Source organism: Peromyscus maniculatus, chromosome 2 (assembly GCF_049852395.1).
Source record: "Peromyscus maniculatus bairdii isolate BWxNUB_F1_BW_parent chromosome 2, HU_Pman_BW_mat_3.1, whole genome shotgun sequence".
NCBI classification, from domain to species: Eukaryota; Metazoa; Chordata; class Mammalia; order Rodentia; family Cricetidae; genus Peromyscus; species Peromyscus maniculatus.
In genome coordinates, this window is record NC_134853.1 from 19,524,244 (window position 1) to 19,551,012 (window position 26,769).

General features: G+C 37.1%; 1 protein-coding gene across 7 annotated transcripts in view; it reads left to right on the forward strand.

Annotated features, from left to right (window-relative positions):
- Window positions 1-230: 230 nt before the first annotated feature.
- The window catches only part of Ralyl (RALY RNA binding protein like), a 693,727-nt gene continuing 667,188 nt past the window's right edge, over window positions 231-26,769 (forward strand). Inside the window, exons 1-2 of one of the 7 annotated variants that reach the window (XM_006977864.4) lie at window positions 249-638; window positions 1,403-1,499. Coding sequence is in view for 2 of the 7 variants with exons in the window: in XM_015996564.3 (XP_015852050.1) it covers window positions 2,127-2,178 (52 nt within the window). In the remaining 5 variants the exon portion in view is untranslated. Of the gene's footprint in view, window positions 639-1,384; window positions 1,500-1,610; window positions 1,698-1,824; window positions 2,179-26,769 lie in introns of those variants that run through there. The other 6 variants (XM_006977863.4, XM_076563812.1, XM_042270794.2 and 3 more) reach the window with 6 other exon arrangements.

The following is a 26,769-nucleotide window of genomic DNA, read 5'->3' on the forward strand; positions in this document are numbered from 1 at the left end:
TTCGAGATCAAATGAACAAAACGATCGAGTTTTAAACCGGGCTCGAAGAGTGAAACTTGGGGAGAGGAAAGGACAGGAGCTCTCCGCAGGAAACTACCTGGAGATGAAAGCCGAAAAATAAGCAAGTAGCAAGCGCCAACTTTGCAGTGGACAGCAAGTTGTGTAGCCTGCGAGGCCTCTGCTGAACATCCCTAGGCTGCCCTTTCTGGCGGGGCGCCCGCATCATCAGCACCAGCGGCGGTACCAGCAGTAGCAGCGGCGGCAGCGGCGGCGGCAGCTGCGCGCCTCCGGCCCGCCCCGCGCGGTCCCCGCTAGCCCGCGCCCTGCCCGTCTGCGTGTGCGTGTGCGTGCGCTCAGCCCAGCGTGAGCGGCACCTGCTAGTCCCGGCTGGCTCGCCGAGGAGGCCGCCTCGCCGGGCTCCCACCGCCGTGCCCGCCGGAGCGGCTCAGAGGGCTTCGAAGGCTCCGAGGTCGCCCAGCAGCCGCGGTACCCCCGCCGCCTGCAAGTCCGCCTGGCTCCGAGTCACGTGTCAGTGCCCGAGGCAGAGACTGAGAAAAAAACGCGCTTCATTCCTTCTTCCACCGCCATACTGTATTTTCCTAAATCTCATTTTTATTCCAACATTTTACTCCCGCTCGGTGAGTACCTTCTCAGTGGCATTCTTGTCCTATTCTTTTTTTTTTTTTTGTCCTTTTTTTGTTTTTGCTTTTGTTTTTTTTTTTCTTCTTCTTTTTTTTTCTTCCCACTTCTTTGATTATTGTTTGTATTTGGGAAAGCTGACGAGCATGGTCTTAAGCCTTTTCCTGAATCAAGTTTTCCTAGCATGCGATGGTTCTCTAGACAAGGCGCTGTGTCTGGGAGTCCGCGGTAGCTGTGCCCGCTGCGAGCGGCTCCCAAGTCCAGCAAAATGTGCAACTGGTTTTATGGAAAAAGCGTTGTGAAGTATGATGCCTATTTTTTTCCCTTTGTAAAGATAAGAAAGCATGTTTCTAACTCTTTTTTACATACTCTTTTTCCGATTACATTTTTGTGTAGGTGGGATTTTACAGCAGTATTCACTCACAAGTTTGTCGTCTTGCAATTCGGTGCGCACCACTGAGCAAAGACATTAATTTTGCATTTTTATGACCTTTTTGGAAGCCTGTGAGAAATATTTCGTTTTTTCCCCTCCTGTTTTTGATATCAGTTGATAACATGAAACTTTTCTTGCAGCTAGTTAATGGGATTATTTTTAAGCAAATGCTTTTTTCCTCCTTTACATTAACTATGACTTTTGCACATTTGACTTTTTTATTTAAAAAAACCGAGATAATTTTATGATAGATATCCTGATATCTATATCTATATTATCCCTTCTTCCTCCTTCTCCCCTCCCCGTAAATCAATTTTCAAATGATGGCAGTGGAAGGTTTTTCTGGAAAAAAAAAAAAATGAAGTGCGGTTTGGTTTCCTTGTCAACGGAGGATGAAGTGAACAGCACAACAGCTCGCAGAGAGCAGGTACTTGGCCCCCTCGGTGGCGTTCCCCGGGTGTGTGATGGCAACGCTGGCCAAGAAGTCTGTGTGCGCGCGTGTGTGCGTGTGCGAGGGTGTGTGCGCGTGTGCGCGCCGGTGCCGGGCTGTGTCCTAGCCCGTGATGGGGAAAGCCGCGCCGGGAGCCAGAACCAAAGTGCTCTCCGGGCCGTGATTGTTTTGAAGGTGCGCGCAACCCCCTCCCCCGGCGGCGCCTAGGTTGTGCTGGCTGCAGGGGGCCACAGCGCCACGGGCGGTCCGGCAAGTTGGCCTGAGCCACCCGCAGCGCCGGAAGCAGAGGGCCCCGCGGGGCGCTGGCCGTGGGGCGATTGGGCCCTCCAGGCGCTGGAGACGGAGAGGTGAAGGGGCGGGGACCGCGGCCGCCCCGGAGCTGGCTGCTGGCCAGGCGGCGGGAGCTGGAGGTTTCTAGGATGGCAGCGGTCCCTGAGCGCCGCACTCTCGCCTCCGCGCCCCGCGTGAGCAGTGCTTCGGGTCCTTCCCAGCCGCCTCCGCTGCCTCCAGCGGGTTTACCTTCTTCAGGGCTGTCTTTCGTGTGCTTTCCCGGAGGTGTTACGTTGGTTTTAAGTCCTTGCTGGTGTCGTCCGAGGAGAGGGAATGGTCACTTGTACCGGTGCTCACTTGGGTTTAATGAGACGACGCCTAGAAGGTACAACATTAGCCTTTCTTCATTTTAAATAGACAATGTTTCTCTCTTCTTACCCACCGGATACCGGTTGTGGAGACGTCCCCCTCCCCCCAGGCCAGAGGACAGGGTAGGGCAAAGGGTTACTGAAGGTGGCCACTGTTGTTGGTGCTGAAGTACTCAGTGTTGAATGCTTTCAAAGGTGTTTGGGTGTCCTGTTGCATGCATCTGGTAAACCCAGCAATACTTTTCATTACTATTGCATTGTCTGGCAATAAAAAACCCTTTCTCTACTTGTCACACTAACAGGCTTTGTCCCCAAATAAACACAGGGAAGACAGACTGAATCTTCAAATCTGGAGAGGAATTAGTAGGATTTGAATAGGTTGTTTTGAACCTTTCATTTTCTTCCTTTTCTCACCTTAAATGAGAAGTTCAGTGTTAAATTTCTCATGCACACTCCTTGGGTTATGATAAAATGAAGTTAAATGAAATTACTTTTTACCTCACTAAGTTTTCTTCTATGTTCTCTAAGTAAATAAATAAATAAAAATAAAAACTCATCTTGAGAAAACAGAAGGACCTATAGCTCAAGGGTGAATAACTTGTTCTATAGGATTTTCAAGTGAATGTTTCACTGAATCTCTGTATGCGCAGCTCCTGATGTGAAAAGTTTGGCGTTTTGTGTTTTATGTCTCGCAGTGAAAGAATATAGACTCCAAAGGAAGTTTAAAATGCACTGCTCTCTCGAGGAAGATATGCATACTTGTGTCACATTTGTGTAACTCTGAAGATCTCAGCAAGTGGCATATGTGTGTGGTTGCTTATTTATTCATTTATCTACTTACTTATTCATTTACTAATATGTAGTCAGGCAGCTTTTCATTAAGAAGTCTCATTGCATCTTTAACTGAGGAAAAGACCACTTTGCAATCAGCAAACAACAGTCTTTATTGCTTGAAGTGAATAGTTCTAAAATTTGAAGCTCGTATTATGACTCTAAAGCTAAATATAGAATTTCTTCTTTCGTACAGTGAGGTCATTGCTCAAATATGGCCTTTCCTATGGCTTAGGCAGCAAACAAAAAATACTTTTAAAACTCATTTGCTATACCCTATGCTTTTAAAAAATATTTTAAATCATGTTGTTTTATATATGTAGAACTTTTCACTTAAAATGATGTATGAGGAGATATACCTTTTGTAGGCCTTATGCATGATAAATTTTTTAGTGTTTTGAAAAACAATTCAAAACAAACAGAACCAGAGCAAGGAAGAAATAAGTTGTGTGAGAAAATTGGGGTGTCCAAATTTTGAAGTTCTGTCCCAACTTCAGCATGTTCTCTCCTGAGAAGACAGACAACTATTTAGCAGTTCTGTATGTATTGTTTCCACAAGAGACTGAAACCAGAGACCAACAAGTGTCACCTGATGAGAAGGGGGTTTCTGGTGGAATCCTCTACTTAAAGACCATGGCTTTTGTTATCTTTTGTTTTCATTTAGTTAATGTTGATGCATTATATCAAATGTTTATTTTAAATTTCTATCTGTGACTTTCAAGTCATCCCAATTCCTGCTTCCACTAATTTAGCCGAAATTCTGCAACTACTTAAATGCATCACCTGTACTGGAGTTTGGGACTTTAAAGCTGTCCCAGGTAATCTATTAGAGTTGACACCGCCTACTGGTTTCCTATAGGAAAGCGCAGGCTGTGTTCCTTGACCACACTACCCAGCAGATCTCTCATCAACTTAATCATTTGGTTTTTGCTGGTTTTTTCTTTTTTTTTTTTTTGTTGTTGTTGTTGTTTCATTTTGTATTTTTCTTACAGGTTATTTTGGAATATTTTTTAAAAGGGGATGAATTTGCTGGTTACAAGGCCAGGGACTAACTGGTTGCTGAACTATAAACTAATCTCTAGTATTTTAGTTGTGATGAAGTTTTCACAAACAAAAAACTACCTTTTAAATGTCTTACACTGTTTCTCTGCAATGAAAACTGTGGCTACTCCAAAAAAAATGCTGGATTTATGAATATGTTTATAGTTTCCGTTAACTTCAAACATTGCAGAGAATCAAAAATCTTACTTGATTTTCTGTCTTGTATGTGTGGTTTGTCCGAACATGTTAAAAATAAGCGTTCATTATTAAAATGATTTTTCAATAAAATTTTTCTTTATATTTAAACAATCAGGATGGACAGTGTTGTTTATTTCTGAGTTGGTATCAATGAACCTACATTACAGTGGCGTTATACATAAGACAGGGAAGTTTTCAGCATACATTAGATATGTTCATTAATATCCTTAACTACAAAAAGTGTGTTTCTTTGCTGTAAAGTGATGACTTAATTTTTGGGAAAGATTAGTTATTTAAAATGAATATTTAGGGAAAGATTAGTTATTTAAAATGAATATTTAGATATGAAGTTTTACATTTTAAATAAAAATAACAATTTAAGATAAATAGAAGAATAATTTGAACTTTCAAAAATTTGTATTTTCTCAGTCAAATACAACATGTTATTTGGAGATATCTATATCTATGTATCTCTATCTCTCTATCTATCTCTATCTTTATCTCTACCTTTATCTCTATCCCTATCTATCTATCATCTATCTACACTATTTTTTAGTATTCTGTTGTATTTTGCAGACAGTTTGTCTGCATGTGTGTCTATTTATTGTGTGAGTGTCTGGTGTCCCTGGAGACCAGTAGCAGGTGTTATGGAGCCCCTAGAACTGGATTTTTGTAAATGACCATGTCGGTGGTGGGATTTGAACCTAGATCCTCTGGAAGAGTAGTCAGTGCTTTTAATTTATGGGCCCTGACTCCAGCCTCTGAATATAAATTTCTTAAGTAAAACAGTTATGCTTTGAATAAGTCAGTAAAAAAAAGAAAAAAAATATGTGACGCCCTTGTAGTTGAAAGGTTTCCACCTGAGTGGGGTGTGGTCATGCCTTGAGAACTGATCTTCTAGGTCATGTAAGGCATCAAATCAAATGAGACTTCAAGTCTTCAAAAGCTCTATTAAGGAAGTAGAACACAAGTGAAGGGGATATTAGGAATTAGGTATACAATAATAAGAAACTGTAGATTTCCATGTAGAATAAAAGTTAACTGTATCTCAAAATGTGTTTTTAAAAGAGTGGTTAGTTATGACTTCTATTGCACTGCTATTAAGAAACATATATTGCCTAGATGCCTCCCAAACAGATCAAGCCAATCAACTGTCTCACCTATTCAGAGGGCCTGATCCAGTTGGGGGCCCCTCAGCCTTTGGTTCATAGTTCATGTGTTTCCATTCATTTGGTTATTTGTCCCTGTGCTTTATCCAACCTTGGTTTCAACAATTCTCACTCATATAAACCCTCCTCTTTCTCACTAATTAGACTCCCAGCGCTCCACCCAGGGCCTAGCAAGACCTTGATCTGGAGGAGGTGGGAATGGGGGGTGGGCTGGGGGGAAGGGGAGGGGGGCAGGAAGGGAGAGAAAAGGGAATCTGTGGCTATTATGTAGAACTGAATAGTATTGTAAAATAAAATAAAATTTATATATATATATATAAATATAAGAATATATTTACTCTCCCTTCCTGCCCCCCTCCCCTTCCCCCCAGCCCACCCCCCATTCCCACCTCCTCCAGATCAAGGTCTTGCTAGGCCCTGGGTGGAGCACTGGGAGTCTAATATATATATATATATATATATATATATATATATATATATATATATATATATATATATATTTATATGAAACATATATTGTCCTATGACAAGCTGAGAGAATGATGATTTCTTCCTAGTGCTCATGGGGCTCCAGAAAGTAAGAATTTGGTTTACAGAATGTCTTTACTGATTGCCAATAACTGTTATTACCTCTTACTGTTCCCATTTCTTCCAGTTACCTATAAAAAAGTTTTTAAATTTTCATAATTTATCATGATTCTTTGATTTTACATATTTTTAAATAATTGACACCAGCAGTATAAGCTTTCTCGGTAGTGCGAGTGACAATAGTTGGTTAACTTGTATCTCAGTCACAAGTACAATAGCCAGTGAACAGAACCTTAGGAGCAGGTGATGCTGTATTCCATCAACACGAAGTTAGACTTAGCAGGTGGCATCTGAACACATCAGCCACTGTCTTCCATAGATTATAAACTTTCATTTGCATAAGACATAGATTTAATTCAGTTATTGTCAACTTTTGTTAAATTTACAACATTGGTGAATTTTTCCATCTTTGTTTTGTTGGACTTATGCTAAGCACTAAATGTATTTTTAAAAATTGAGTTTGTGATTTCTAGTTATTTCAGACACTTAAAAATCTTTGTTTGCACTGGATTATCTTCATGTTTTTCTTATACTGACTAAGGATAGTTTCCTTTTTGTTCTTTGTTACTAGCACAGAGATGGAAGTGGGAGAAATTTGTCTAGGATGAGTGTCCTCTGGCATGTCCTTCGAGACTCCTCACCTGGAGTCAACACTGCAAGACTTATTTCTCTTACCATGTATAAATCTCAGTGAGAGGAGAATTCTGAAGGACATTGAAACACTGTCCTCATTTCCTGAAGTGAGCAGTAGAAAGCCTCACCAAGCAAAGTTATAATAGTGAAAAAGTAAAGAGATCAAATGCAGATATAGTTTTGGTTAAATATAGTTTAACTCACCAGTTAATATTATTTTTGTTTAGAATAAAATAGTGGATTTTTTCCTCAACATTTCACAGTGGAAATTAATTGTGCTTACCTGTCATGTATGTGTTTAGATAAAATGTTTATGGACATTTAAATAACTATATGCTAAATATTTATAGAAGTAACATATTCTTGAGCTAGTCTGGATATTTTATTAGTTAGGGATAGAGAAAGGCTATTTGTTCTTTATTGCTGTCAAAGAAAAAAATGGAAGAAATAACATTTTTTTAAAAAAGTTTTTATTAGCATATATTAATACTACATACAATTCATTGACATTTTCTTACATGGACACAATATATTTCAATTGTATTCAACCCAATCAACTTCTCTTGTCACCCCCCATTAATCTCTTCTATATCTATCTATCTATCTATCTATCTATCTATCTATCTATCTATCTATCTATCTATCTATCTATGTGTATGTGTGTGTGTGTGTGTGGGATATTCATCCTAATGAATTTCATCAGGTTGTTAATAAAAACACAGTGATAGCTTGTTTATGGGAGTGTAGGCACCTTACCAGCGACTTACAGCAAAGAAAATTTCTCTCCATCCACATTAGCCATTATGTATATAAACCTTCTGGGGAGAGTTGGCTTCATAAGAAGCCCTTTCAAGATAGAGCATAGATAGTTCTAATCATGTAGAGAGCTAGGCCATGTAATCAGAGCTGCTGAGTTCAAGTCTACAGCGATGTCATAGCTGGAAGTCAGTGTTCCATGCAGATCTTCCTTCCCTCAGCTCTTAATTCCTATTGCCCCTTCTGTGATGGTCCCTATACCTTGGAAGAGGTTGTGGGGATGTTATAGGTGTGTCTTTTATGGATGGGCACTCAACAGTCATTTATTCTTGGTCCTTTAACCAGTTATGAGCCTTTGTAGTCACTACTGACCACTGGGGCATACAAAAAACAAAAACACCACCACCACCAAAAAGCCTCTCTGACTAAATCTGAGAGCAGCATTATCGTGAACAAAAACATAGTTATCAATAAGGCAGTTTGACAGGCATATCATATGCATTTAGCAAACAACAGAAGAAGCTTTCCAAGTAGGGCCTATAACCTTTCCTGCCATGAGATTTTTAGCCATATTAGCAGTATTGCAAATGAATTCTCTACTGAAGTATGAACATTAACTCCAATCAGAAAGTGAATGGTTATCCCAGTAACAGACTTGCCACTATAGGACTGAAGGGCTCATCTTGGCTGTTTGGTTACTACTGCTGTGTACAGTGTTCCAAACTGACTAAGACTGTTGATGACATTTTGTTCCAGCAGCTGGTATAACACCTTCAGGAACTATGAAGGCTACCCTGTGGAGATAAAACTTCAAGTTATTTTCCTGTATGACATTGTGCAAAATGGACCTTTCTGCTTCTTGTTCCCCTACTGAGTAGGAAGTGTATCACTGTTTCACATGTTGAAGGAAGCTAATTGTGAAAGATAAGTAAACTGCCCAGAGTTCACACAGGTGGTGAAGAGTCAGGTAATATGGAGGAAGTCTGATGGACATCGTCTGGCCTACCTTTTGCATATATGTATATTGTGTTTAGACAAGACTTTGAGTTGTTTTGCTTTTCCTAGTATAAAATAACTTCCATGTGTTTACTCTTGATACATTATGGGGACTATAATTTGCCAAGTTTTTATTAATAAGTACCTTTCGTCAGTGAGTACTTAAGTTGGAAATAAAAATAAGTAGTATTACACGGAGAATTACTAAAGAATTCTAAAGGACTGTGTTAGCATATATTTATGTAGAATTCTTGGAGCCCAGACCAATACAGGCAAATTGGTGAGGTACCTTAGCGGATCATCTGATATTGTGATGAAACAGACTGTCATTTGTCTATAGTTGCTTTGTAGAAGCCTATGAAAACCATTTAACATTTGTTTACTAAGTATGAAAGTAATCTACTTCCTTCAAACTATGATGGCATGGTATGGAAAAATATGTCTGTAGGACAAGGTAACCAAACAAGCTACTCTTTTCATCGTGCTACAAGGCTATAAATATAGGTGTTGCCTCTGTCTACCAACATCTCACCACCAACTTCATCTCCATCTCTGATTTTCACTGTTACACCTATTTGAATGTGACACTTTTTTCGAGCTCATTTTATCTGTTTGTTAATAATGTAAAACACATATGACTGCAAAAAGTTATTTTAAGATGCTGTGTTTAATTGCTGTTTCAGAAGCGTGAAAACCTTCCATTATGAAATAGCTTCCTTAGTGCTTTAGAAATTGAATATTATCAAGAATGAGAATCGTAAAGCAGAATGATGACAGGCTGAATGAACAAGAGGAAGTGAAAGTTAGAGATCGTTCAATACAAATGTACATGTCCATAAAGTCAAAAGTTTAAAAGTCAAGGTAAAGTAAGGGTTAAAAGCTTCCATCTTCTGTTGGATCTGGATATCATAGACATTGGTGTTAGGAAACAATAGCTGGGAGGGTATATAGAGGAGCTCCTTGTATACTTGAGGATGAGAGAGTGGCTGTAGCTTTTTGTATATCACTTCAGTTTGAAGTCCCAGCATTAACTTAGGAAGAAATAAGCAATGTGCAACTGAAAGTTAGAATATTCAAGGCTTGGATGATACATTACAAACTGTCTATAAAATATTTAGGAGGAGATAAGACATGCAGGGGCATATATTAATACCTGCATTGTCTTACTATGATGCACAAGGGAATGGTAAAAGGTAGAAGAATAACTGCAGTTGAGAAGGGTGTGTGTCTGTGCTCAATAGACCTAATGCATGAGCTCAAAGTAATGTAATAACTGAAGAATTAGAGTTCCTTGAATCTGTGGTTAAAGTCACTTAATAAAAATGCAAACTAAACTAATAAGATATAATAGAATTGAGTAAGTGAATGAGATATTAATCATTACTGGATATGGTGTGGTAATGTCTTAAAGAGGTATCTTCCAAAGTTTATATTGGTATGTGTATGCATGTGTGTATTTATGTATGTAACATGATCTTTTCAGGAAGGACAGACATTTTCTGGAAATATATAAATAATTCTTTACATGTAGAAAGACAAAGCAAAACCATAAATAAGTAGGACTATTCTAAGGGCAAATCTGTCAGTATTACAATGCACTTTGAAGCTTTTAAAGAAACATACCATACTTTTATTACTCCTCTATAATGAAAATCTTCAAGGCCATGTGTCTCCCTGAACATTCAACACATCTAGTAATACATCATGGCTTGTACGGATCAATCCTCAGCTAGGGAGCCCAGTTCTGGTAGAGAAATCTCTGATTCCAAATCTGAAATGTCTCATGCTGGAAAGCAACAGAAATACTCAAAGGTTAATAAATTATATCAATGGAAACATGAGCTTGTTTGAAGGGTTTTCCTGATGCCAAATTTGGATTGATTTGTGCATTAGGAACAAGGATAATAATAACTTCTAAGATAACAAGTAAAGTAAAATATATAAATCCCTAGTGATATTATAAATAAAACTATATTAAAAGGCAAAATGCTAACGATTACTAAACTTAAGCCATTAAATAGCTTATCTTTTTTGATGAACTCATGCTGCTTTATAAGGGACAGATTTCCTAGATAAGTAATGTGCATTACTCACACTGCCTACCTAAATGAAGCCCACCTTTGTGTTACAATGCAGAGATCTCAGAACCTTTCATGATATACCTAATATAATCTCAAGAGTTTTTCATGATAGAATCACATTATAGACTTAGTCTTGCTAGAGAAAGGGGCTTCACTGCTGATTGGAGTCTATGATAGCCTCTTGTTCATCTGTGGTGATATTTTGTTTGTGATCTAACAAATAAAGCTTGTGAAAAGGTCAGAGGAGCAGAACAGGCAGCCACTGGAAAAGACTTCTTACCTCTAGGAATCCTCAGCCTGAAAGAGCTGAGCTCCTGTCTCCTCCCACCTTATATTCCTCTCTCCACCCAGCCATATCACTCCCTGTCTCCACCTGCCTAGTGCTGGGATTAAAGGGTGAGATCTCAAGTGCTGGGATCAAAAGTGTGTGCCACCATTCTGGTTCTGTTTCACTTTTAGATTGGACCATTCTTGTGTAGTTCAGGTTGGCCTTGAACTCACAGAGATCCATCTGCCTCTGCATCCCAAGGGTTGGGATTAAAAGTGTATGCCACCACTACCTGGCCTCTTTGGCTAACTAGTGACTTAACTCTGCCCTCTGATCTTCAGGCAAGCTTTTGTTAATCTGTCTTCTCAGATATTTAGAAGCACAGTGTTAGCTCAAGATTAACCAGAACCTCTGTGAGGAACTTGGCCAAATCACATTTGTGTCACTTGTAGTCAACAGAAAGGTGCAACACTTGGCCTGTAATCAAAGGGGCCAAGTAAGTATGTGAAAGCAGCAAAGCAGAACAGTGTGAAACAAAGATGCAGGATTGTTCAGGTATCCCAAGTCCTGCAGAGTGACACAAATAAGGTTCAACAAAGAGGCAAGAGCAGCTCAGGTGAATGCAGCAGGAAAGGTAAGATTTGAGGATGGGAGCTTCAGAGGAGAATTTTATGCATTTAGGTTGTTAATGAAGTATAGACAGTAACAAAAACACTTGAGAGTACGGCAAGGCTTGCAGGGAGCTGGGGAAGAAACTGTAGGTGATATGTTAAATTACTGTGAACTCAGCCTTAGTGTAAAAGCTATTTTTTTTAAAAAAATATCTTAATTGGGAAACAGGAAAAAATGTAAAGGAAAGCTATAAATGTCTGCAAAAATAGCAGTGACTCTTCCTTAAATTTATAATCTTTAACACTGCAGTTTTTCCCATTTGTGACTTCTAGGGTTTTATTATTTTCTTTACATTATGAAGAGAATTGTGCTATACAGTCTGTATGTTCATTTTACTTATGTCTACTTAGTATTCCAATAATACAGAAATAAAAACATCATTGGATGTGGAAATATAATCAGTCACATATAAAGAAGTCTTTGATCAGAACTAGGAAATCTAATATTGTATACTACAATTAAATATATTCTTACTATAAAGAAAACAATTTAGATCAAAATAAAAGCATGCCATATTTGCTAATACAGTTTTTACTGCAGTTCACATGTTAGTTTTATTAAATTATAAGTCTAGGTTCCAGAAGAAATGGATAGTATTTGTCATATTGCTGCTCCATCCTCACCCCAATCAATGTGCAGAGTGACAGCCTGGGCCACACCAAGAGATGACACTTAGATATCTTGTTCTTCACTGTCTTTATCCTAATCCAGATCTGAGAGAAGACTGGGGATCAAACAGGTAACTTGTAAAATGTCTCAGAGCTACAAAGTTGCTTGGTGAGATCTGAACCCAAGATGTGTTGATTCTAAAACTTGAGTATGGACTCCTGTGATTTATCCAGAAGGGAAAAAAAGATGCTTTGGTTTGGGCATGAATTATTTAGTGACATTTTTCTATCACAATTAATGTGTTCACATAATTCATCAGCTCACATTAATTTCTTCCACAGAGAAGACAGTTAAGAATGAACTTTTCTTTCACTAGGACTGATAATGATTCTGCTAGAGTCTTCTATAATTTTTCTATGTGGTCTCTGTATTTATTGGGAGAAATTTTTAATAGGTAAGGCAGTATAATTTTAGAGATTCTTTATTTTTAAGCTGCAAAATGTGACAGAAGAAAGTCTACTCTACCTTATTTCTGAGAACTTACTTGGGAAGTAATTAGAGAGTTAATGAAGATGATAATTAAGCATAGATGAGAGTACATAGTTCTTAGGATTGTTAAGAACATGACATATTTGGAATGTAGTGCCATTCTACTACAGTGGCTTATTATGTTTCTCTGATTTATTTTCTTCAAACAAAATATTTGTGTGTGTGTGTGTGTGTGTGTGTGTGTGTGTGTGTGTGTGTGTGTGTAGTTGTGTGTAGAGTGTCTGTGGAGGTCAGGGGTCAAGTTTGTAGAGTCAATTTTTTATTCACCTTATCCAAGGATCAGACTCCAGCCAGCAGGCTTTCCAGCAATCACTGCTGCTTAAGGAATCTCCCTGGCTTGTGTTTCTTTTTTGAGGTATTCTAGAGTCTGTAACATGTGGAACTCTACAGAGATGAGCAGGAGGAACATTAGGGGGCTGAAGAAGATGGTGAACAACATTATGATAATAAAATTGTGAGGCAAAAAGAAATAATATGAATAGGAAATAATTTATGAGGAAAATAAGAAGGTCAGAGTAAAGAGGTACAATAGTTATGATTCTGTACTTTATTTCACACACATTTTGTGTTTTAATACATAACTTATTGTTTAAAAAGAAAATTTTGTAGCATATTTAGAATACATAAAATTTAAGGTATCTGAATATAAACTTTTAGGTGGCATAAAATAAGTGAAACTAAGAAATACTTTTTTCAGCTTTTTAATATGGTTGAAAATATAACTATGCCAATTATTAAAATCGGATTAATGAAGGCTGGTGTGGATATCCATTCTATTTCACTTTAGAACCCTGTCTATCATATTTATGATCTTTTTATTAAGAATTGCTTGATGTTTTCTTACATACTACAGTTCTAACCCCTGAAACTGGTGCAGTTCTTGGATAATAAAGAAAATAAGAAAAAGAGTGGTTTGGGAAGCAGAAGTGAGCACATTATGACAAGCATTCTAGAGTCCAACACTACAGCATAGACTGTAGTGGGAGTAAAAATGTAGGCCTCCCATATCTGAAATTTTCTAGACATTATAAATAATGAGTAAAGTGAAACAGATGAATCTAATTTTTGTAGTCCAACTAATCCAATTAACCCAATGCATCATAAGTGACTTCAACATATCATCAATACAAAATTACTTTAAACATATGTTGCTGCCCTTTCTGTCCCGTCTTTGAAATCTAGTTTTATATTATATTTGAAATGCAGAGATACACATGGTTTACGTGTGCACACTTCTGTGGCACTCACAAAGTCCAGGGCTCAGGGCTTGGGAAAAATCTCAGGACTATGTCATGATTTTAAACTCTTTTAGACATCTTATTCTTTTTGAGAGAATAGCCAAGATAGATTTTTTAAAATACTCTCTGATTGTTTCAATTTCAACTTTCACTTTTTATTAAGAATATAAATTGAAATCCATTCAAACTCATTTTGTACTAAGCAGTAATCCCAAAATATGGTCAGTTGACTAAGGAATATCAAATTTATCTTGATAGTTATTTTTCTTTAGAAGCAAGGTAACCACTTTACCAAATGTACTTTTTTTGATCAGTTCATTTATAATTTGGTTCTACATATGAAGAAATAATATTATTGCCAGGAATGGACATCTTCACAGAGGCTTTTGTTTTAGGAATGTCTCTGGTATTCATGGTTTGATGAGAGTTGTCCAGGGTCCTGAAGAGTCACTCATTCACTATGTATAAACAGAATGATATATTTAATAATTGAATTTACATACAGAGTCAGTGCCCATTGCTGACTTAGTTTTAGAAATTATTTGAAAATGAAATAGCATATTCTATGTTTCATGATCTGTTTTCTGTTTTTTAAAACTGTTACTGTAGAAAAATAAGAAGCTCCCATACTCTGCTTCTCCTTTGCCGCTTCTACTTTATTTGCCCCATGTCTTCTTTTTATGTTAGATAAGATTTTTTTGGGCTTTGCTCAAATACATTTGCAAGTTCTGTGTTAAATGCCTTTTTTTTTTTTTTGCATGATGTAAAGAGGCTAGGCACCTAGCATTTGCACAGCCTGTATTTCAAATACGATGGTGATAATGGCAATGCTAAAAAGGGGCTGGGGAGATGGCGTCAGGAGTACAGCGCTTGCTACACAAGCATGAGGACTTGAATGAGGATCCCTTGCACTATTGCAAAGCAAGGCACAGTGTGTTGCTGGATCCTAATGGCTCCCTCAGGGCAGGGAAGTCTCCCTGACAAGTCACAGCATCAATGACACGGACACTGGGAGTCAATTGAAGGCAAACATCAGACTTGTTTATTCAATAACGGGGAAGGCCTTATATATATACTCTCCTTCCGGCACCCAGGCTGTGTCCCAGTCTGGTGACATTGAATGTTTGTCCCTCATTGGCTGTGCATGATCACGATTACGAACTCTGACAGCCCCTATTGCTAGGCCCTCAGGCAGACTCCAGGCTGGCTCACAAGGAAATATGTTATGTGCATGCTTTGGTAACCGGTTTGAGCCAATTTCCTTGACCCTATGGGCCTGTCCTACTAAAACAATAGTACAGTATGTGTCTGTGATCCTGCTACCCACAAGATGAGACATGGAGACAGAAAAATCCCTTGTGGCTCACATGGACAACTAGCATGATATACATAGGGGAAAACAATAAAGAGACCCTGTCTCAAACAAGATAAAAAGAGATCAACACCTGAGTTGTTTTCTAATCTCCATACTTATGCCATCACATATGTAAACATGCACATGTATAACATACACACACAGGTGCACACACAGACACAGTGAACATTGGTTTAGTATTGAATGTGCATCAGAGATTGTCCTCATTGGTAGATTTAGACATTTGAAGTCTTTTCCAGATATTTTCAGTACTGTTAAATTCTCTGTTCATAGCACCTGAAAGCAAGGAACAGTTACTGCCACAGCCTGCACCTGTTATTTCTAAGTATACATCAAGGAATGCTTAATCTCTCCAGCAAGAAACATATCAACTCCCAAACTGCATGTACTTACTTTGCTAATAATTTGCCACAATAAGGTTATTTACATTACTCTGTGTAAAATTCAGAACTTACATCTGTACTAATTTTAATTTTCTTCTCACTGCCTCATTTATGATTGACACAGCTAGTAAACACTGTGAAAGCACTTGTTTTGTCTCTGTCATAAAAGTCTACCCTGAGCTCACAAGGCCTCATAACTTAATTTTCATCATTCACATAGAATAGTTTGAAAAATGTAACACTTATCATAAATTTTACATGTTTCTTGTGTTTATGGAAAAGATCCAAAGTATTAGCATTTAACATGCCAAAGTTCTCTATATTTCCTTGTTTAAGCATCTATAGCAATCTTATAGGGAATCATGGACTTGTAAGAGTTAATAATAGTTATACAGGTGCCATTATAAGATAGGAATATGCATTAAGATAGAAGAGCAAGTAAAATAAATGTCATAGTATAGAAAAGGCCTAGAATCCGTGTTCCAAGCTTTGCTTTCAGGAAGACAAACTTTATTGATCACTTCATAAGACAGCTTTTATAATGGAAATTAAAATAATTTTACATAGATATTTTATTTTTATCTTATTTTAAGGTACTTTCTATAAGTTTCCTTTAAGCGAAAGTGTTCTGAGGCTAAATAAATTTGAAAATCACTACCTTGGAGAAGTTTTTTGCCAAGAGTTTTAAATATTTGTAAATTTATCCTGAATTAATTTTATTGCCTTATTGAAATGCAGCTGTTTCAATATTTGCCACTTAAAACACAGAAGAATCACCAAATTAGGTAAATCAAAGCTAAAACAAAACAGGATTGATTTTGTTTTTCTCAGCAAAACTTCAACTGTTTTAAAATTTTTCACTTAAAATTCTACAATTATGTCTGATTTAAGGAAATTTAGGTTAAAACAAAATAGTACTGCTATTTTGTTTTCTTAAAATAATCTTACTGATGAGGTCTTTGGGAAGTTTTTGTAGTTTGTGAGTATAAAATGAAAAGGATTAAAAGTCTACTTTTGTTCTAGTAAAGGGTGTGGGATGACAATATTTTGGTGATACTGGCCAGTCAGTAACTTATGAGATTTTCCAGCCTCCAAACTGTGAGTGCAGTATTTACATGTATTATGAAATATGTTATTTTCATATCATTCCTTGGCTGTATAATATGTTTATCTGATAATTTTTATAAAGATGAACTCATTTATTTATTTTACATCCAGATAGCAGTTTCCCCTACCTCCTCTCCTCCCATCCTCCTTCACCTCCACTCTACTTCCTCCCACCCCACCCTAATCCACTCTTCCTCTATTTTTGTTCAGAAAGGACAGGCCTCCCATGAGTATCAACAAAGCATGGCATATCAAGTTTCAGTAAGACTGTGCTCTTTCCCTCGTGTTAAGACTGGGCAAGGCAACCAGTATGGGGCATAGGTTCCCCAAATCCAGCCAAAGCATTAGGGACAGCCTCTGCTCCCACTGTTAGGAGTCTCATAAGTAGACCAAGTTACACAACTGTCACACATATGTAGAGGCCCTAGGTCAGTCCCATGCAGACTCTCTGGTTCTTGGTTTAGACTTTGTGAGCTCCTATGCATACAGGTTTGTCGTTTCTGCGGGTTTTCTTGTGATGTCTTGACCCCTCTGGCTTCTATAATCCTTTCTCCTTCTCTTCATTTGGCACAATTCTAGGTTGTGAGATACTGTATAATATGGGAGAATAGAAGTCATAGTGTAGAAAATCAAGGAATTTTGGATATCTTAGAAATAAAATTGTGGATTAAAATGACACCTTATTTTTGAATAATTTTAATGATTAATTTTTCTTTGTAATTTCAACTCCAAAATATGACTCATTGTGAAGTAAATAAAGCCAAACTACTACTTACAGGTGATATCTAGGAAGAAGTGACTTAAATACGTAAATTATTAAATAAATTGTATGCTTTTTGAGATTAAAGTGATTTAGTGTCTGTGAATAAACTCTTGAAGGAACAAGAATTGAATGAGAAAATGTAGACATTGTATTTCAGTCAATCATATACCATTGCTTGATTTTTTTTTCCTAGCTAAGCATCAGTGAGCAAGCCTTTCAAGGGGTGAAGTAAGTATTCCCTTGTGAGCATCAGGGTGTCTATAAGGCTATGCTTGGGAATCAGTTGCTTTTGAACAATTGTAGGACAAGACATTACATTAAATACTTAGTTGTCACAGCATCATGTTACATTTGTAGTTCTCAATCTTTGGGGCACATTTATTTGACACTGTTATTCTCTTTCTTTAAAATATCTTTGTCAGATGTTAAATTAACTTTTACAGTCTAGCTTTTGGATACACATGGAAGGGAGGATTTTAATGCTTGCATACATACCATTCTGCCTCATTGTGGCTTTTTTAGTTCATTCATTATTTTCTCTTCATTATTTTGAAAAAAAAATTAGTGCTGTTATTTTATTTATTTATTTATTTAAACTTTTTTTTTGTTTTACATACCAACCCCACCCAGTTCTCCCTCCCTCCTTTTCTTCTACCCCCTCCCCAAATCTCCCCATCCTACCCCCTCTCCCATTCACTTCTCAGAGAGGGTAAGGCCTCCCTTGATTAGTCAACAAAGTCTGGCATAGTGTTGTTCATATTTTTCTGGAGTTGTATTCACTAGTATTGTGACATCATATACACTTTTAAATTTTTTATTTATTTAGTGCGCATATATGTGTGCCTGAGTGTACATATGTGTACCACATATTTGCAGGCGCATATGGAAGTCAGAAGAGACATTGGATTCCTGGAACTAGGGTTGTTACAGATGTTTGCAAGCTACCATAGGGATGTTGGGAACTGAAGTCTGGTCCTTTGCAAAAGCAGTAAGTTCTCTTAATTGCTGAGCCATCTCTCCAGTCTTTCATGTGTACTTTTTAATTTATATGAATCCACACACTTGGTTGTGTATTGGTCAAAACATAAGTGTAGCCAGTATTCATCTAAGACTTTGCTTTTTTTATTTAACCCTAGTAGAAAAGTCTGGCAAGTTGGTCTTAGAGATTATTTAAGTCCTACATAATGCCATAATACTGTATAAGTGTGTGGTACCGTAAAATATTTTCAGAAGCAATTTTACTTATTCTCAGCATGATTTCAGAACTAAGCCAGGATTTATGCTATTTAGTCATATTTCATCTGAAAATTCACAGACATGATATTTGAACCCACCTTTTTTCTATATTCTAAAGTGACATCTTGTTTTCTAAACTGTATTAGCATTGAAATCTCTATGTAACTTATAACTATTTAGCTAAAATATTGCCAAACATCTCTTTAAAGTTAGGTTAAAATTGCTACCAGGATGTATTAGCTTTTTAGAACAAATAATTCTTTTTGAGTACTATATTATGTACAGTGCAGTTTTCCTCAAGCATGTAGTGAAAGATGATTAAGTAGAGTAGGTTTCAGTGTTTGGGTAGTTGTAAATTAGTTATTTTCAGCAACACAACAAATGCTGGTTATTTGCAAAATGGAACATATGGACATGAAAAGTATGCTTTCAGCATTTTTTATTTGTCTCTCAGGTGACTTCAATTTCTTCCCTACCTCAAGAAGAGTGCCTGGTTCCTTAAATCCTTTCTGGAAAGGGAAGCTATCCTGCATGCCAGGCTTCCTTTTAAGTCCCATAGAATTGCCAGGATAACAAAGTGTACTGAAAATTGTGAACCATTTGGTGTATTTTTCTCTTCCATCTCTAAGGTGAATCATTATGAAATTCTATAAAAGTGCAGAGAGAAATGATAATTTTACTAGAGATTATTCTAAGTTAATCTTAATGGAACCTTCCGAACACTACACTGTCACTTACTCCTGCGTTAAGGAGACTTTTTCTTCATCATATTGTTTATGCTCTGAGTAAAACACTTGGCTACTGGATAGTGGACTATTGGTTGGAACGTTGGTGCAAGGAAATGAGACTCCTGTCACAATGTTCAGAGATAGCTTTATGTCTTTATATCATTTCCTCTACATTTTTTAAAATAGCTTATTTTAGTTTATTCTATAAAATATTGTTTGTGAGTGGTTGGAAATAAAAAGTTTCAGCACAGACTTCCAGAAAACCACAATTACAAGCTGTAGCTCTGTGCTCTGTGTCAGCTGTTACTTCTAAAGTGTATGAATTCTGTTGCTCACTAACTCATTCTCCGTTCACTCAATAAGGCCCTGGAGTGGTCAGCCTTAGTCACTGATGCATAGGACCTAACTCACCGCTCAACCCTGAAAGGATGTACTATCTCCAAGAAAACTCCATGAGAGCATTTCCTCCAGTGTTTGCAGATTCAGCAAACATGTCTACAATTGAATTGTATTCATTTGCCTATATAAATCACGAGGATGTTTCTTTTTTGGAAGAGATTCTGAGGCAAGATCGTGCTCTGTAGTCATTACAATTGTCCTGTACCTTGGATAGCCTCTTTATTCTCCCACATTCTGGGGTCATAGGCATTACCCTGTCAGGCTCATACATTGTTTTCTTTTCTAATTAACATTCAATGTTTTTGCCTAAAATGGAAAATAAATAATTAGAAATGAATCACACTAAAGTGTTTTTATAATTTGATAATTCCCAATGCAACCCAAAATATCATATAGAGGATAATATTCTCAGTAGGCCATAAAATATGAGAGGAAAAAAAGCAAAGAAAAGTAGTATCACCAATGGGGACCTACTGTATAAATACATGCCTTGTGAGAGACATTCTCATTCTAACTATCACAAAGCTTGTCTCAAAAATGAAAATTTAGTTAGGCTAGGTGTGATGGCACATGCCTTCAATGCTAGTACTTGGGAGACAAAAGCAGAGGCAGAGGCAAGCAGATTTCTGGGAGTTCAAAGCCAGCCTAGTCAGTTTGTCCAGACTGCATAGGGAAACACTATTAAACATTTTGTTTTCTCTTTGGATTAAACTGTCTGGAATATTTAATGATTTAAAATCAATAAGTCATATCCTGAGATTATTTAGGTTTAATACAGAAGAAAATGCTTCTTTTTCTTCTTCACAAGGATTGCAGATGTGATTCAATCTGTTTTATGATGAATGCATCCAAACATGCACTATGATGGAGGGGTTATTACTGACCAATGTGTCTGTCAATGTGCTTTTACCAACTCCTGATCGGCATCACTTTTATCTAAGTATAGAAATTCTGCTGTGTGGATCTACTTGCATTCATTTTTGTTTGTATTTTTAAAAAGCTCTCACCATATCATTTCTCCCTAAGCACCAATGTAAGACTTTGTTCCTTTATAATGTTAGTGAAATTCCTAAACGCATCATTTCTGTATGTGCCATATGTTCTCCTGCTGTCTCCTGTTTCTTTATGAAGCGGACATGAGTATTTATAGAACCATTTAAAACTAATTCACTCTCAATACATAATTGCAATAATCAAAGACTGTTTGGTAATAGTAAGTTTAAAAGTAACATGTAGCTATTATTTGAATTCTTATTGTGAGCAAGACCCATAAAGTATGTTTTTTTGCTGATGTACTTTGAAAGTTGTCCTGGAAGGTTTATCACTGTTATTCATGTTTTACATATGATGCTTTGGCGGCTTGGTGGGAGTGAACTACTTGTCTGTTTGGAAAGGGCTAACAAGTAGTAAATTGAGAGTTTAAGATCATTATGACTCCAGCAGCCTTTATTTTTGACCCACTAGACTGCTCTTGTGTCATCCTATATGTGAGGTTAACTAGGATTGAGTTACTGACAAAAACTGCTCCACCATTTACATTGGTATCTTGTATGTCTAACAAAACACGTGTTGATACTTCCAAATCTCCTGGCCATGGGTAACATTTTCAAAATGCAATTTGAGAATATTTGCTACCTTGGCTCAACCCAAGTAAAGTGACAATATGATGGCCTCCAGAATCTACCCATGTTATTGCTTTTGTCTTTAGTGTTGTAGTATAAAATAACTGAATCAAGATGAGGAAGAGTAGCTGGAGTTTTCTTGTGTCCACCCCACTCCTGTAACCACTCAGACCCAAGTAAACATACAGAGACTTATATTACTTATAAACTGTATGGCTGTGACAGGCTTCTTGCTATCTAGTTCTTATATCTTAAATTAACCCATTTCCATAAATCTATACCTTGCCATGTGGCTCATGGCTTATGGGTATCTTTATATCTTGCTTCTCATGTTGGCAGCTGGCAGTGTCTCCTGACTCAACCTTCCTGTTCCCAGAATTCTCCTCTCTCTTTGTCCCACCTATACTTTCTGCCTGGCTACTGGCCAATCAGCACTTTACTTATTAATCAATCAGAGCAACACATTCACAGCATGCAGAGCGATATCAACAACACTTATCCACCTGGCTGGACATCTACTGCATGAAGCTCTTTTCTGTTCACCAGTGAATCCATGATCAGTTCTGGTTTGAATTAGGAAGTAAACCAAAACTACTGTATCCTTTAAATATTAAAGGACAGAGTAATTACAGGAGATGGTACTGCTTGCATTTTACTGGAAGATGTGATGTTTCAATAATTCTTTACTTGCAATTGGTTCTTCAATTATTTGCCAGAATAAGCTCCTTGGCAGAATGAAGGTAACATTTCTTGGGGAGTGGGGAGAAGGTTAACTAAAGCAGTGGTTTTCTAAAGCAATAAAAAGAACAAAGGGAAAAAAAAAACACAGGGAATTCTCTAATTTCAAGATGTCTGTCTTTGGGATTCGCCATTAAAGTCCTGTTCTGAGAAGTGGAAAGAATCAGAAAATTATTAGCTTTAGTCAGTTCAGCAAGTAAATAACCAATAGTGTCGGCTTTTCAGGTTATCACAGCAACAACACAGATGTAAACCACAAAGGGTGGCTTTCCTGGGTAGGTTAGAAGATACGCTGGTGGGTTTTATCATTGTGAAGCCCCTCTGGTGTTTGAAGCTTCCATGTGTCTTCAATCTTTCTTTCTCCTGGGCTCATGAAGGCTTGGAATCTCAAGCTCTTTTTATACATCTACACTGCATAAACCCAAGGCATTTGGGTTAAAGCCTGTGCATGAGACCTCATTTTATCTCTTTGAAGGCTTTTATATAAAAGCAATTGTATTTTGAGGTACTTGTGATTAGAGCTTCAGCATATCACCTTTGGACCTTTGATCAATAAAATTCAGTAAGGAGCAGCATCTTTCTTAAGCAGTGTGGGGCATTATCAGGGGACAAATGGTTTAGGCTTTCAAGGAATTTGAGGCCTATATGGAACTGTGTCCAACAGCTATGGAAGTATGTGTGTCCTGGTATACTGTTCCCACCTTCCTCATGATACTTAAAGGAAAACCTCATGTGAATAGTTGGGCAAATATTCTTTCCCCATTCAGTCAAAAGCTATTCTCAGGAAGAGAGCACTCGTCCTATTAGAGAACATAATTATTTCATCAAGTCTGTGTACATGAGATCCTGAAAAAACAGTTCAATGAGAGCATGTGATTAAGGACTGAATTAATGGAATAAGTAAATTTAATTAGAGAATGATATGAATTCAGGTTTTTAGGTGAGGAGTTAAAGATGTTAGGAAGTAGTGTAAATGCGTGTGCTCTGAGGAAAGAGTAGGTCTTTAGACTAACCTTACAGGGGAAGATTTCTGGTAGCAGAAGGGAAAGTGGAAGTATCTGGAGATAAGGGATTATAGGAAGGGAGGTGCTGCTGTCATTGTGTTTAATTGCGAGTGATGCTGAAGTTAGCGACTCAAAGAAATGTAAACTATCAAGAAAGCTGGAGGTTATATAACTGCATTAACACTGATGGCAAGACTACCGTAAAGAAACCTCCCTGGTATGGGAAGACATTTTTTTCAGCGAGCATGTCCCTATTTCCCTTATGGTACCTAAAGGACAACCTCATGTGAATAGTTGGGCAAGTATTCTTTCTCCATTTCAGTCAGAAGCTGGTCATACAAAAAAAAAAAAAAAAGCACTTTTCTTATTAGAAAATGTAATAATTTCATCGAGTCTGTGTACCTGAAATCCTGACCAAAAATCATACATTCATAAAATAGTTAAAAAGTATATGAAAAATCCCTTAATGCTGCTGGTAACTGAGGAAAAGTAAATTAAAAGCACAATGACATCCATTAGGGTTTTGATTGTTAAAAGAGGCTGTGGATTTGAAGGCGAGCAGGGAGGGGTATGTGAGAGAGTTGGAGGGATGAAAGTGTAGCTGTAACTTTTCCTGATCCTGCCTGGCTCCTGTGGCTTCATGCTCCCACACCCACTCAGATCCAAATGAACACACAGAGGCTTATATCAATTACGAACTGTATGGCCTAATGGCTCAGGTTTCTCGTTAGCTAGCTCTTACATCTTAAATTAACCCATTTCTATAAATCTATACTTTGCCACATGGCTTGTGGCTTACCCGTACTTTATGTCTTGCTTCTCCTGGTGTCTACTAGCAGCGTCTCCCCAGCTCTGCTTTTCTCCTTCCTCACTCTCTAGTTAGAATGTCCCACCTAACCTTATTCTGCCTCACCATTGGCCAAACAGCTTTATTTATCAACCAATCAGAGCAACACATTTTCACGGCATACAAAAAGACATCACCCATCAGGAAAGGGAGGGAGAAATGCTGTAGTTAAATTATAATCCAGTTGCAAAGGTAGCAAATGCTAGTGAAAACATAGAAACAAAAGAATACTTGCCTACTATTGATGGAGTAGAAATTAGTGCAGTCACTGTAGAAAACTCAAAGGGGGAGACTCAAGTATTAAAAAATTAGTGCTATCATATAATCTAGAAATCTCTCTTTGGTGTATGTAATATCATCCAGTAATCACAGTTCTCAGGATATTTACAAAAGAACCAGTGTGTTGAATAGGTATATACACTTTCATTTCTACTGAAGCATTATACAAAATAGCAAAGATATGGAAGCAATCTAAGTGTCAGATGATGGATGAAATCACTGTAGGGGATGTGAGTGAATGAATAAGTACATACACACACACACACACATACACACACACACACACACTTTTTGATTTAAACAAATCCTGTAATTTGAGACTGTATAGATTAATATGGAGAACATTGCATTACACAGAATAAGGCAGACACAGATGATAAATACTCAACAGTATCATTTATTGTTGGCCAATTAAAAGTCAATCTCAGAAGCAAATAGTGTGATTGACTTTCAGGAACTGAAGGATCAAAGGCACAAAACTTCATTTCTGCAGTAGTAGTAAGGTTTGGAGTGCTAATGTGTGGCATGGCAAAAATAGGTAACACAATATGCTGTAATATAGAAATTGCAAAGATAGTAGAACATAAGCACTCTTAGCCCCCTTAAAATGTTAACTCAGAAATTTATCATATATTAATTAGCTTGATTATGGCAACTGTTTCACAGTGTGTGTCAAAATATTATATTGCATACTTATGAATACATATAATTATTATGAGACAGCTATCCTTTAATACCGCTGGGACTGTGGGAAGCAAAAACCTTATTAAGATAAAATTCGGTTTGCTATCTGAAGAGTTTATAAAAACATTTAATTTATTACAGTGTTAGTAGGAGGGAAGAATTTTAGCTGCAAAATCATGTTCACAGCTGTCAAGTACAGATCAAAGCCACTGCTTTCTGGTTATAATTTGAGTTTCTTTATGTGGTGTTTTACATGACTCCCATGATACTCCGTAAAGTTAAGATTGACTCCTTGCATGAAGCTCTTTTCTTTGAGGATATTGATTTAGGGAACCAGTGATAACACATTTTACATTAGAATTGTCATGACCACCAGAAAGCAAATTTAAGAGCGTTAAAGTATTTTTCATTTTACTTACTAAATACTAGTTTAAGTAAAGGATTTTTTGTAGCTAAAAAGCTCAAATTGTTATAATATTAGAAATGTTATCATGAATTGCCCTTTTCCCCTCAAAATATATTTGATTTTTATACCATTTAAGGAGTACTTCAAGAAGAACCTGGCTGATGTCAAACATACATAGTAACATTGTTAGATGTTTTGGAAGTTTTAACAGAAATAATGAACTAACTGAACTAGACTCTAACTTAACTAGTACTTAATAGAAATTAACCTCTTGGATGTTTCTCAGTCTATTTTAAGTCACTATTAGATAAGAAATGTTCTATGGCATCAATCTATGCATAAACATGTGAATGAATAGAGTTAGCATTATGGTTGGCCCTGTTCCATTCACCACACCAACTTTATATGTGTATACATTCGTATATTGTAATACAATGATTCCAAATGGCAGTTGCCATTCTCTGTATGATGCATTGTTTCTTTGTATTTTTCATCTTCTCTTACTCCTTATTAGTTGGCAACAAGTATAATGTTTTTACAAATTAATATTTCTACTCTTTTCATGGAAAACACATAAAGGCAAAGCCAGTTATTGAAGATGATATGTTGTAGCAGGAATCTTAAACGGTCTTATTAATAACATCAAACCTGAGGCCAGTTATTGGGGTGAATGCTGAAAGATTAGAGAAGCAGAACAAGCCACAGCTACCTCACCTTGACAGTTCCTCAGCTGATCCTGTTTTCTCAGACTGGAAACCTCTGAGTCCTCATCCGAATGATTCTCAGCTGAACTGTTGATCAAAAGCCTAAAAGCTTAACCAGCCAAATGCTTCTAGTTTCTGGTCTTCAAGCCTTATATACCTTTCTGCTTTCTGCCATCACTCCCTGGGATTAAAGGCATGAGTCACCATGCTTGGCTGTATCCTTGAATACACAGAGATCCAGAGGGATCTCTGCCTCTGGAATGTTAGGATTAAAGGCGTGTGCTACCACAGCCTATCCTCTATGTTTAATATTGTGGCTCTTCTGTCCTCTGACCCCAGATAAGTTTATTAGCATGCACATTCAGGGAACACAATACCACTACAATGTGTGGCTACCACATGATAGTGAGTATATCTCTAAGTCAACAATAATGCATTGCTGGTATATATGTCATGGTAGATATTCTGGTATTTTCCAAGTAAATCTTACTTATTGTAGTCTTAGAATTATACAGACAATAAATCTATACTTGTTTATATCTGTGCATCTACTTAAGATACATATGTATTTTTAATTAATTTTCAAGCGACTTAAGACATTTAATAATTTTGTTGTATTGATACATTGTACATTTTAAAATTCTGTATCTTATGCTTAAAAATTGATTTTTTACTTTATTATAAAAAAACATTGCAAACATAAA